This window comes from Drosophila subpulchrella, chromosome 3L, assembly GCF_014743375.2.
Source record: "Drosophila subpulchrella strain 33 F10 #4 breed RU33 chromosome 3L, RU_Dsub_v1.1 Primary Assembly, whole genome shotgun sequence".
NCBI classification, from domain to species: Eukaryota; Metazoa; Arthropoda; class Insecta; order Diptera; family Drosophilidae; genus Drosophila; species Drosophila subpulchrella.
In genome coordinates this window covers 5,392,283-5,405,648 of record NC_050612.1, presented here as the reverse complement: position 1 = coordinate 5,405,648, position 13,366 = coordinate 5,392,283, and the positions used below count along the sequence as shown (strand labels likewise).

Genomic DNA, 13,366 nt, shown 5'->3' with positions numbered 1-13,366 from the left:
GCCCAGCTTTACACGAATTTTGCATTAAAAAAGCCCGCGCATGTAAAAATGTGACGTTAAAAAATACGTGTGGTTCATAGAGTCGAATAAACTGTACCCTCTAAAATCAGTTGAGCAATTAGTACACTTTAATGCCTTTCAAAATAGTTAACGGGCAACTGTATTCGTTACTAATAATTTCTAAAAACTAATATTTCTACTTAAACTTCTATTTCAAAAAATAAACCACAAATATGTTTGCACCTCATAGCTTTAATGCTGTTTATAAGTTGATGAGCCGCATTTTAAATGGTGTTGTCTGAAATATACACCAAAGCTTTTGCAAAACATTTCTAATTATACAAATTATTACACTCGTTATTGGTTATTTCAAAAACAACCTCCCTCGTCTAAAAATAAATGGTTAAATCTGTACTTTGTAATTGACAAATGATAAATTATGATTTGTGCATTCTAACTTACTTTACCGTATCTCAAAATATAAATTTCAGTTTTCGTAAGACAACACATATCCTTTAAGAGGGTATTTAAAAAGTAACCCGCTGCAGCCGACATGAAGTTACTACGTCAGAACAGCACCCAGACTCAAAAATTTGTTGCCCTGCATCCAGGAGGCCCAGAGCCTAGTTACCAAACTTTATGACTTGTTTATGCTCGTTCCTGCTCCCTTCTGCTGTTTGTTTGTCGGTATATGTTTTCAGCTGGCTGTTAATTTTGTTTGTCGACAAGGCGCAAAATGGTTGAATAATGGCCAGGCGACATTTTGCTTAATGTTTGAGTTGGCTGCAACACGAAATCTGATGCAGGATGCGGCGAAAAACGAGTACAAGAGCTGGCCAATGTTTGCTAAGATTATTTTCTTGTTTCTCCTTTATTTGATTATGCAAAAGGATTACTTGGCTTAACGATGTAAGGTGAGTGTCATGTTAGTACAAATATTGCGGCAGAGGTTTTTCATTAATAATATTTTGCGCTGCTTTTAAATTCTATAACTTATTTTAGAACACTACCAAACTCCAGAAAAATTGTATAAGTGTTTAGAAATGAACTATAGGTAAACTTAAAAAGGAATTCCCAGAACCTAGTTTCAAGTAAAAATTGATATCAGAGATTGGATAATAGAATATTTTCTGTAATATCTTCGTTTACAATATAAGAAAAATATTTGTGTCCGTACTGAAATCCAATCTGTGCTGGCCACTCGCACGCTTCTAAAAAAAATACTTACAAACTCTTCCAAAACTTGGCTAATGACCCCAGCCTACGTATCTTGGATCCTATGCTCTCGAAAGGGGCGCTAATTCCTCCCTGAACCTCCTATCTATAAGGCTAATTAGGCTAAACAAATTATGGGATATGATTAATAGAGAGCACGGCCAGGCAATTAACTTTTTGCGATAAATAATCCAAAATATATACGTAAGTATAAATTCGTGTTTGCTGGAATTTCAGGCAGATTTATTGGCCGCGCCCGCATTCGGAACCCCTAGGGTCTGTTTTGAAGGACGGATTTGTCCTGCGATTTAACAATTCACGTAGTGACATTTGCATTTTTGATTGCCCCAATATTTCTTGCACTGCTTTCGTTTTTTGCTTATGGCCATCGCACCGTTGAAGGTGTTCCACCCCTCAAAAAATCAGGCAACAAAAGTTTAAGCCCAAGAAACGTGTCGTGTAAATTAAAAAGGTTTCGGTTTCAGTGGGGAGTTTTTGGTTCAAAAAATGATACGCCAAAGGTCAGCGAGGCTTTAAAATTTCCCCGGCCAAGCTTAATGCAAATCATTTGTATATATACTTTTTTTGCTGGGCGTGACAAGGTCTAATTATGCTGGATTGTGGGCTGCTCATCTGTTTTTTTTAGAGTCAACACCATTTACTTAATTTGTCTGTGGTTCGTTCACGCCAGTGATGAAAATATTTCAATAAAAGGGACTCCTTTTTTCAAGGGGGGTGTGAGGCTACGCAAAAGTTCTAGCGACCCAAGCCAACGATGTATTATATTTCCAGGCAATTGTTTATGAGGTCTCTTCCTCTGAGAAGTGGTAGAACCTCATTTTTTGGTGGGGAGACTCGTGCTTAAGTAGCGGGAAGCACAAAAATAAAAGAAAAGGAAAAAGCGAATCCCCAGCGGCGGGGGAAAACTCCTACACACCCTGCTCCAAAGGATTCAGGACTTCAGGACCTGAGAAGTGACGTGTTTGGCGCTGCAGCAGCACTTAACCTTGGCTGTACACCGAGGACACGGCACTCGAGTTATGAATTAAATCCTGCCACGAATCCGGTCCGCGGAGATAGCTAACACACATACGGAACTTCGTATCTCTGTGGAAACTTTAACCCAAAAGCCTGGCAGGACGAAGTTGGCTCTCTTTCGCGGGAGATAAAGCTTTGTCCTTTGGCTTCCATTCAGCATTTCTCTTTGGCAGGAGCTTTAAGGCCGAAAAGAGACTTTCAAGCGAAGAGAGCTCGACAGAAGAATTATAAAGAGTAAATAAAGGATTAGGTCACAAAAATGTTTGTTGGGATATCTAGAAACGACGAGTGGAAAATTTTGATATTTCCGAATATAGCATAATTACTTTAATTAATTAGTTATCTAACTATGAACTAAAATAAAACAAGGAAGAAAAATAAATACACAGTATTAATTTAATTAATTAGTTATATAACTTATAACTAAAATATAACACGTCAGAAATAAATAAATACACATTATTAATTTAAAAATATTTGTATATAATTCAATATGGGCGATAAGATTACGTGAAAAAATTGTTCTTTATTTATCAAACAAAAACCATTCAACGAGGTACATAATAATGACGATCCACCCTTCAACGCACAAAAGTACTGATATCAACTTTTGTGACGAAATATGATTTACATGCGACAAAACAAGTACACTATCTTTTTACAACAATATGTTATATGTCAAAAGTTAAGGAATCTTAATCTTATAAATCCTAAGAACTATTTTTAAGCAATCAAAAAAAAAAACCTTACAAGATTAAGGCAAACGTTTAAAAATAGTTTTCAAACTATGATATAAAGGCAAATTATGTTAAAAAGGCGTTTATAGTATTTAAATATACCTTTTCAGACGTCACTGCCTAGACTAGCGGGAAGATCCAAAAGTGGCAGAACTAAAGTTTCTTAAGTAAGGGTTAAAGTATGTAACAGGTAAAACTGAACGTTTCAGAACTATGGAATTTAGGGCGGTTCACCAACGTAACAGATTAGAATCGCAATGTTTATACCCTTGCATAGGGTCTTTTGATTTTATATTATGATATATTCTTGATCAGCATCACTAGACGAGTTGATCTAGCCATGTCCGTGTGTCTACAAACCCTAACTAGTCTCATAGTTTTAAAGCTATCGCGATGAAACCTTCCCAAAAGTCTTACTTCTATTGCAAGTAGTATATATGTAAGTCGGAACGAGCTGGATCGGACAACATTCTCTTATAGCTCTCTTACGAATAACAGGAAAAATATTTTTAAAAAAATATTTTTTTTGTTATAGCTTTGGTGTTTTTTGACATATAATTCTATTCCTAAGAATATAATTTTTTGTAACATTTTAGAATTTAGAAAAGAATATTGTTTTAATCGTCCGACTATACCATATATCTACCATAGGAGCGACCGGTTAAACAATGGGTATTTATTATTTTTTTTATAATATTTCAGAATTACGAATTAAATTTAATAAATATCGCACTACGATATCAAATATCCCATAGCAGAAATCGCCAAATTAATGTCAAAAAATACCAAATTGGTTATATAAGCTAAAAAATTTAAATGTAATTATACCCGTTACTCGTAGAGTAAAAGGGTATACTAGAATCGTCGGAAAGTATGTAACAGGTAGATGGAAGCGTTTAAGACCCTATAAAGCCATGTCCGTCTGTATGTCCGTCCGCATGAACGCTGAGATCTCGGAAACTATAAAAGCTAGAAAGTTGGAACTTGGCAAGTAGATTCTTGAGACTTTTGCGCAGTGCTAAGTTCTTTCAGCAGGGTGACACGACCACTCGAACTCCCACAAACGCCCATAACGCTAAGACCCGCCAATTTTCAAATATTTTTGTAAAATTTAAATGAGATTTTGTTTTCATTGTCCACCTACATGCCAACAGTTGTTCATTTCGGACCATTCATTAAAAAGTTAAAAGCAAATAAATTGTGCATTCTTGGGAACAGGCGCTTTTCTACTTGTATATTTCTATTTCCGTAGCACTCCCTTAATGCTCCCAGTACATTTAGATGAGTAACGGGGTAGTCGATGGCATTGGCAATAGCGTCCTCTCTTGCTATCAATTGCAATATAACAGGATAATATATATCCCCAGTGTAACTAACAGAAATGTTTAACAGCCGTTATGCTATCAGCTGTTAGTCACAAAAATTAGAAAGCAAAGTTCGTTGCCTACTTTTAAGAATATTTATCCCCACGGTTTTTGCCATAACAGCCAGCCTTCGAGCGCCAGCCGCAGTTGGTGTGGAGCAAGCGTAATGCATACTTTTAGTTGCTGATTGTGGCGCCATACAAAAAGCGATCAAAAATTAAAAACTTTTCGGGCAACTCTTCCACCGCTCCCCAGAACCCAGGGAAAACTCCGCATGGCTTTTGATTTGGCCACTCTTTCTTTTCCCGTTTGTCTTCAGCTAACACACGCTCACCCCCGCACACAGTAAAATGTAGAAACAGTCAGGTAGTTAAAAGTTTTAAATTGAGGGCGGGGATCATTTGTGATTTCTGCCGTCTGGGCACTGCAAATAAAAAGCCAGGATTGGGGGGGGAGGCTGGGATCTGGGGAACCTAAAAAGTTACAGTCACGGCAGAGGCGCTCTGTCACTGCTCATTTGTTGCTAATAATTATAAAAGTTTTCCTCAATCCCCTCGAGTGACATAAGTACCACAAAAAATATATAGAAAAACACTTGCCAGACTATCTGTCTGTGGGCTGATAGAAAAAGGACAGAAAAGTTTTGACAATTGTTTAGTTTACGGATATGCTCGGTAGTGTGCGTTCAGTCCTCTTCAGCGTTAGCATTTAGCTCAGATTTCACTGCGAATAGTTTTGCAGTCACGGTTCGGCCTAAAAGCTTGCAGTATTAAATTTTTATTTGCTTACTTCATAACAATAGTATGCTATCCCCTTTTTATATAAGTCATTTAGGACTTTGGGGACTTGGAGCACAGCCAGAATGCTGGGATAGCAAACAAGTCGAACAAAGCGAGCGCCAAATTGCCTTAAAAGCCTTTTCAAGTCAAAAGTTTTGCCTGTTTGCGCATAATTATTTAGCCATGACATAAACAAAAAATCTCAAAAACCTTTACTGTTGGAAAAAAGTATCTAAACTATGAAAAATAACATTAAAAATACTAATATTTTAGTTTTCTTTTATTTATGCAAACAGTGTTTATTTGGTTGGACTAACCGCTTGTTGCCAGCCACAAAAAAAACGCGTTTAATATGATAAATCAAAATAAAATATTATACAACCAAAAATATTTTTCAATTAGTATCTTGAATTGTTAAATTAAAAATGCTTTGAATACCACAATTAACTATAACTATAAACTAACTATAGGCGTGTTAGAGTGGGCGTGTCAATCTTTTGTTTAGGTCAGTCGATGGTATGGCCGAAATCTATATATTTCAGTTACCAATTTTTATTGGCACTACGATCTTATAGAATATAAGTGTGAAATCCCAACTCTCTATCTTTAATATATCTCAAATTTCAACTTTCTAGCTCTTATCGTTTTCGAGATCACAGCGTTCACACGGACGGATGGACATGGCTATTTCTTCTCGGGTAGTTATCCTGATCAAGAATATATATACTTAACGGGATCGGGATCTCTTCCTTCTACCTGTTAGATACTCGTACAATATACCCTTTTCTTTTACGAGTAACTGGTATAAATAGTTTCTTTAATGTTATTAAATTATGTTAAGGTTATAGTTTGTTTCATGTTTGCGATGATATATTTCTGAGTGTGATGTTAATTCGCGTAAGACAATTCTCTACAATTTCTTTCTTTAATCTGACAAGGCCGAAAAAAAGAGTACCTATCGTTTGTCGACCGAAAAACTAGAGCATTGACTTTAGTTAAATCTTTTTAGCTGATACAAACTAACAAGCAGTTAAACTAAATGACATTGATAAGTCAGCCCGGAGTAATAAGACGATTAATAAAACTGTTGTATGATAATAGGTCAAAATTTATTGCAAATGTTTTTCTGATTTATTGTTCCCCGTTATGTGTTTTAAGTCGAAGAAATGTTCTCCTCAGCTACGTCCAAACTTGGCAGGTTTCCATCATCATCCCCGAACATTAGCTTCTCAATAAGCTCCATTTGCGTTTGCAGAATCGCGCCCAAGGTAATGGTGCGCTCAATACGCTCCCTATGTCTCAATTGGATCAGTCCCTCGTCTCTCTGCTTTTTGGGGATCATTCCAGGGTAAGCCTGCCTTCCTTTCATCATTTCATCCATTCGCTCTTGATTCTTCAGTTTTCGTTCGACATTTTCGGAAACTGTCCGATTATGGCTCTTATAGCCCTTTTTAAGTTGGGTCACTTCCAGAATAAAATTAATACAATCGGCATATTCCACCCGAAGAAATTCCCAAAACGATATGCGATGCAATACTTTTCTATCCCTGTTCGCCTTGGCATTTGCCATCAGAGCCCTCATCATGGATATAATCAAATTGATCAGCAAATACTTGACCACAAATCCCATAATGACATATAATATAATACCCAAAAACTCTCCACCGAAAGATAGATCTAGCGGAGTCATTACATTAGAATAGCCGAAGGCAAAAGAAGTGACAGTTACAATGCCCTTGGGTAAGTCCCTGAAGATCTTTCTGTTATTACCATTAATTGTGACAGTGGCGAGGGCAATGGCGACAATAAATATGACGGTTACTACCATCGTCCAAATAAGCGCTTGCCAAGCCATTGAAATTGTTTTGGTAAATAGCTGAAAGGTACCGGAAAACTGCATCACCTTCCAAAGTCGCATGGTGACCAGAGCTATGGAGAAACCCTCTATCACATCACAAAAGTACGTGAGTCGCGCTGGTTCTCGAAAATCTATAAACTCAACCATCACGGAGATTTCGATTTCATGGATCATGGATTGGACCAGGTTATCACGAATCGCTAGAATTATCACAGCCGTAAGACTGAGTCCCACAATTAGGGCATCCACCTGGATCCATAGGGTCTTTATAAGACGGGGCTCGAACCAGACCTTCACAAAGAACGCCTTAGCGAACTGCAGCCACACAATAACGGTGAAAAATAATACAAGCATTCCAAATTTCGACATTTCTCGTATTTGGTCCACGAACATGTGACTTTCGATTTCTACATGGGAGTGGATGTCCCCGAAGGGAAATTGCTCTACCCACAGTGTGCATACGCTGAAAATGTTTGCATCCGCATTGTACATAGTAAAGTCCATAAAAAGAGCACTCGTATTATAATCCAGCCATACGTTATCTATCAAGTAGTACAGTATTATCAGACTTTTATTGCGGGTATCTGAGAGCAGGATTTTGTAACCCGCCATTTCCGGATATTTAATAAAATGCCCATGATGATTGATGCCCATAACTAAGTTATCCCGAAAATCGGAAACCGTCCCCAGCCAAGGCGAGTAGATCGGCCAATATTTGTTGGTATATGGAACCCATTCATATGGCAATTTCCAGCCTTCCGAAAAGTCCTCGTTGGTGAAAACGGGACTCTTTAGACCTACGTGGCTGTCCTCTGTCCTCAGCTGCCTTAATCTTACCACGCCGAGCATTCGGACGGGCTCAGCATGAATCCAATGCGATCCGAGGCCTGTGCTGTCTCCATCCGTAAAGCCCACGATCAGGGAAAACTCAAGGAAAGTATATACGTCCGACAGCGTTACCAAATCTGATAGGCCGACCGTATACTTATGGTCTCTCTTGAAAAGATTCCGCGTGGAGTTGTTATTATAAAAATCCAACTCATCGAATAACACTAAAGACATAATGAAATACAATATGAAGAGCTTGCCTGTCAAGAAAAGTTCTTCCTTTATCAGCCGATACTTCAAGTTAAGTTTCTCATTTCGATGGCTTTCCGTAATCATCAGCTCACTCCGCAGTGACCGAAGTCTAATTCTTGCCTTGTCCAGAAAGGTCTCCACCCTGGCATTTTCATCGGGCGTCACAGGGGATTGATGAGCTGGCCAGCAAGCGGTATCCATGGCCAATATCGCGTACTTAATGGGCGTAAAAACCAGGACCTGTATTAACGTCACCGTCAAAAACGCCACCAGGATCATATTGAACTTGGCATCCTCATGATTAAAGCCAGAGAAATTCCAAATGCAAAAGCCGCATAAGGCTATTATTACCAGGGCCATATAGAAAATGATGTTACTATTCTTTTTTGTCATTGCTTGCTTCTATTTACCGGATAAACTTAAGGTCGGTTTTCCCTTTACAGATTTCGGAAAGTACCTCTTTGACAACGTACAACAGGGTTCCTTTTGCTGCTTTAGTTATAGATCTATTTTTTAATTTCGTCAATTGTTTTCGTCAATACCTATGGCCTGACTTAAAAAAAACTATGCCACGCCCAATCTAAAGCCCACAGACCTCCCAAAACCGTGGCGCCCATAATTTGTATGCTAGAATAAATATATTAACATAAAAGTATTGGATTCGACGATTGGACTGACAACAAAAATTTTGCTCCGCCCACAAGTTATGGGCCATACATTAATATCAGTCTGACGCCAACATTTGTAATATTTGTGTAAAAGTGTGAATGGGATTTTTTTTATTAACACCTTTATAGCTATATAAAACAACTATAACTATAAAAACAACGAATTTTTTTTGTTTAGCGGGAAATTTAAAAAAAGACAGATTTTAAAGGCTTATAGTGTCTAAACAACTTACGCTGCAGGTACGTGCTGTTTCTCTGAAAAGGTAATTCAAAATGCTAATCCAGCTGCCTTTGCTTAAATTGTCCAAATACAAGAGATTTAAAGTTATATTATAAATTGATTTCAAATTTCAAACTTTATAGCCCTTCAGATTTCTCAAGTTTTGATTTATAACACTTTTTGTCATAAAATTACCGTTTGAAAGGTTTTGAGCGATAAAAGTGCTAACCGATTCAGTTCAGTATGAAACACGTTTCATGCTTGCCATGCAACATTATTTTGATGAGAAAAAATTCTTTTTAGATTTTTTTAAGTAAAGGAAAACAAAAGACTACAAATTTGTTCAAATAAATTAATTATTTGAAGCCCGAAAACTAAAAAAATGTTTTATTTTTAATTTTTCTTATTTAAAATCCTAGAAAAATGTTTTTATATTTAAGTACAGGATACGGACTACGATAGTAACGATATGTATACATATACTGATTTTACTGTTATTACACTCATGGAAATTTTACGGTAATATCGCCCTAAGAACATGGAAATCGCCCTAAAACGACGGTCAATGGCGGTTGGGTAACAATTTTTAAGAGGGTGAGAAGAGTAAGCTTATATTCGCCCGCTCAACGCGTCTCGGTGAATTGCTAATTAGAATCATAACAACTGAAAATACTCATTATACTGTGTCGGGGAAATAAATATAAAAATTCAAACACAACTTAATTTTTGAGAAAATATTCTTGGTCGCTGCGAGAATCGAACTCACTACCGCTCTAATCGGAGTCGAGAGCTCTACCGCCTCACCACAGATTTATCGCGATTAGGCATGCAGTATTGCGCAGCGCAAGTTTCTTTCAGCAGGGTGCCACCCCCCATCAAACGCCCACAAACACCGATAACGCAAAACATGTCAGATCTTTTAAATGTGTTTCCAAATTGAAAAATTGAAATTGATTTGATTGATCAGTACCTATTTAAGTGCTGAGAATCGTACCAATCGATTGTTATTTTAAAAGTTTTGACTAACTTTGTTAATCAGGCTAATGATAAGCCTCAAATTTGATTTTATTTAAAATTTGAAACAAAGTAATGGGTATCTGAAAGCCAAAGCACTCGACTATAGTGTTACTTCTTCTTTTCTCTTCGATTTCTTTCATTGTAATTCTAAGGCTGGATTATATATCGGTTTGTTTTTGACTTCGAGGTTTCGATACCGGCTGAGACCGTGGTCATGGCAAACACTTGGAACGTTCCCAACATGTGCTTACAAACCATGATCACATATATGTAGCTATTGTAAACGGTGTTATCCAGGCTCTTGAAACCATATCAATATCCAAATTTCTGTTTATTTGCAAGATGCAGAACAGTTTGCAAAACTTCATTTGAATGTGCAACCGATAGGACTCGCTTTGACGTTTAGTGGGACGTCTTAGACCGTCGAGGACTTGGAGGAGAGTTTTGACCACTATATGACGGAAAAAAGGTTCCGCAAGCCAAACGACTCTTGGCCAAGTGGAATGAGCAATATGACGCCAAGTCGGCGAAGCATTTGGGGATAACGTTGGTGCATCCGCCCTTACATGGTCATCTGGAGGCACTACTCCAGATGAACTGGTAAGGGCGGAAGCACCAACGTTCTGCCCAAACGCTCGCCTTATTGCTGGTTCCACTTGGCAAGGGGTCGTTTGGATTGTATTCTCCGTCATATATTGGTCAAAAACTTCCTCGAAGTCCTCGATGTCCTCAACGTCCCACCAAACGCCAAAGCGAATCAATTCATCGTGCACACGTTTTCTCAACTGCGGCTCCGCATCATCGACTTTGCCAGGTAATTCTTAAAATATCATATGAGGCTTTTTTGTAACATCCTTTGCCTGCGTGGTAAGATTTTTGGGCTTTAACAGGTTAAACAGGACGTCCCGTTTCTTTCATGGTCTCTAGCTAGGCCCAACAGCATATCAACCTCTTCAAGGACTCTTCTTGAGGTGGACGTTTGGATTTCTTCTGACCTCTGCTCCTCTGCTCTGCTCTGCTTCCGACGACGGCACCACGGAAGTTGGCAGATTAGAATCATACACATCCACATGGTTCATATGACTGTGCTTTTTGGGTCGGAAGATGCGGTCATATAACGACTCCAGTGCCATTATCGGTGGTGCCATTGGCTCATTGACTACCCTAGAAGAATTTGGTGATGGCATTGAGGTCTCGTCGATGTTCACGTGCCTGGGCTCAGAGTTCCCCTGGATGTCAAAACTCAAAACGACACCTTAAAGACATTACTTGTTGGTCGACGATTCTATAGTGGGGGCACTAAAATGGTTTTAAAACATTAAATTATTTACCTAATTTACTATAGGTGGCTTACCAGGAAAAAAGAAGTTCAGAGGAGGTGTCTGCATTAACCGGTTTATTTATTTATGCATCTTCAATAGTCATTAAAGCGCTTAACTGAAGAAAATTCATTTGTTATAAGTTCGGAAAACATTTAGCTTTCAATAAAATGATCTGAAAATTTCCTACCTGTTCAAAGACATCCACTTTGATTTTCGACGGACGTGACACCGAGCCAGAAAAAATATTGCACTGAATTTTCAGACGTCAAATTTTTCAACAACTCTATCAGTGTTGCTGCGTTAGCAATTGTCAAAAATGTTTTAAGTCGGACCATTACTTAATAAGGTAAAATGGTTAGTTAAGTAACGGGTATGTGATAGTCATGGCACTCGTTACTGCTTCCATCTTATCTTTACCTCGTTAAGAGTTGATTTTGCTTGATAATAAGGGTAATAAAAAAGATAAAATAGTAGCAGGAACTTTTTGATTGCACCTATTTAATATATTTGATCAAATTAAACAAGCGATAGCACTACCGATGGTTTTCAAATTGAGAAAACATCGATGGCTTGGTCCCAATATTGATAGTATCGCTCATCAAAATATTTTATGTGATTTTTGATATTTTTGTGGAATAAAAAAGTGTTTTTGGTATATTTCTTAGAGCACGGCGGAGACTTAAACGTAAATTGAACATTTACGCTGAGCTTACATTGAACTTTATTTTATTTTAATTGCGGTAAAATGTAGATGGATTTTCATTTTCTGTATGCATCTGGCGGGTGGGGGTGGGACCTTCAAGCGGGTTATATTTCACTCACTTAATTAAGGTGAACGCTATGAATTTAAATAAGGAGTGCTTAGCACATTTATTAACCCTAATATGCAGGGCAGAAGATCTGCATTTCCCCATTTCTCTCATTCCCGAAATGAGACATATGGATGCCCGGGTCCACAAATCCACTTACAGCACACTGAAGCTTCAGTTTCAGCCTTGGCTTCAGTTTCATCTCCGGCTCAGTCAGAAAAGTTTGGAATGGCGACCAAACTTTTGTGCGGGCTAAGTGCAAGTCTTAGGGGAAGTTGGCCATTTTTTGCTCCGATTGCTGCTGAGACCCAAGAAATAGGAGCGGCCAGTTGGGCCCGAAGTTTCCTCTGAGCCGCTGCACTTTTGCCTCACATCTTTCTGCGGTCAGCTTACTAACGACTTTTCGATACGGACCGAGAACAGCTAAAACTTTTGCGCTTGGCCTAGGAGATAAAATGTTCCGATTGGCGAGGGGCTGCGGAATACAGGTGGCCACCCGGTGGGTGGACCGACACACCTGCTCCTCCGGCTAATCCCTACGAGGAGGGGTGGAATGCATATTAATAAGCTGCACAAATGTTTGCCGGCAAACAAAGTGCCAGGATGCCGGCGCTCAGAGTCGGATGCCGTGTAGTTCAGTCTATTAAAAGGCACAATGGACTTCCTCCCCTGAAACCCCGGATCCAAGAAGAGCATGGGCATGTGATGCTTCATTTCCGCTTCCCCAAGGACTAAAGAGACGTTACACAGGAAGAAATTTGATTTGTGGTTATTTTATTCAAACTTAATATAAGACAAACATCTATCGATGTATTGCATTTTTAAAATCTGATTGCACCATTTCTTTTTATTTGGTTACTATTTATTTTTTAGTATAAGTTGCTTTCTGTAAATATTCGTTCTATAAGTAGATGCTTATTACTAAACGATTTTTTAATAATATTAACTGAGTATCGATGTAATTAATGTACCATTAAAAATTCATTAAAACCGTTTTTCCCGCTGCTTGCAAACTTAGAAGTTTTGGAAGGCAGACAGGTTCCCACATTTTCTTTCTCTGGGAAGAGAGTGAAAGCTTTCCTCACTCAAACTGTTTGCCGTTTAGTTTCGCATAAAGCGTAGTCTGCCCTGTAAAATGCATAAATCTTTGTTGGCACTGGAGCTCGTCTCATACCCATGTTCTCGGTGCTGGGCCCTGGATCCCGGGTCCTAGGTCCTAGGTCCTGTATCCTGCCTGCTGGGTGATGAGGACGCATCCC

General features: G+C 38.4%; 1 protein-coding gene and 1 long non-coding RNA gene across 3 annotated transcripts; both read right to left on the bottom strand.

Annotated features, from left to right (window-relative positions):
• Positions 1–6,280: 6,280 nt before the first annotated feature.
• Positions 6,281–8,600, bottom strand: LOC119555126 (polycystin-2). 2 transcript variants are annotated; one of them, XM_037866352.1, is made up of 2 exons: positions 8,482–8,600; positions 6,281–8,412 (listed from the first exon to the last, which is right to left on the bottom strand). In XM_037866352.1, exon 2 carries the CDS (start codon positions 8,348–8,350, stop codon positions 6,287–6,289), a length of 2,064 nt encoding a protein of 687 aa, XP_037722280.1. In that variant the 5' UTR covers positions 8,351–8,412; positions 8,482–8,600; the 3' UTR covers positions 6,281–6,286. The 2 variants fall into 2 exon arrangements, with proteins under 2 accessions (XP_037722280.1, XP_037722279.1); XM_037866351.1 differs by having other exon boundaries at positions 6,281–8,506.
• Positions 8,601–10,063: 1,463 nt separating this feature from the next.
• LOC119555151 lies at positions 10,064–11,607 on the bottom strand. Its single transcript, XR_005219862.1, has 3 exons — positions 11,486–11,607; positions 11,331–11,413; positions 10,064–11,275 (listed from the first exon to the last, which is right to left on the bottom strand). It is a non-coding gene; the product is annotated as an uncharacterized LOC119555151 (long non-coding RNA).
• Positions 11,608–13,366: the final 1,759 nt, after the last annotated feature.

Excerpts from the sequence above, each read along its gene's own strand:
- LOC119555126 (XM_037866351.1), bottom strand. The coding sequence starts at position 8,464 with ATGACAAAAAAGAATAGTAACATCATTTTCTATATGGCCCTGGTAATA.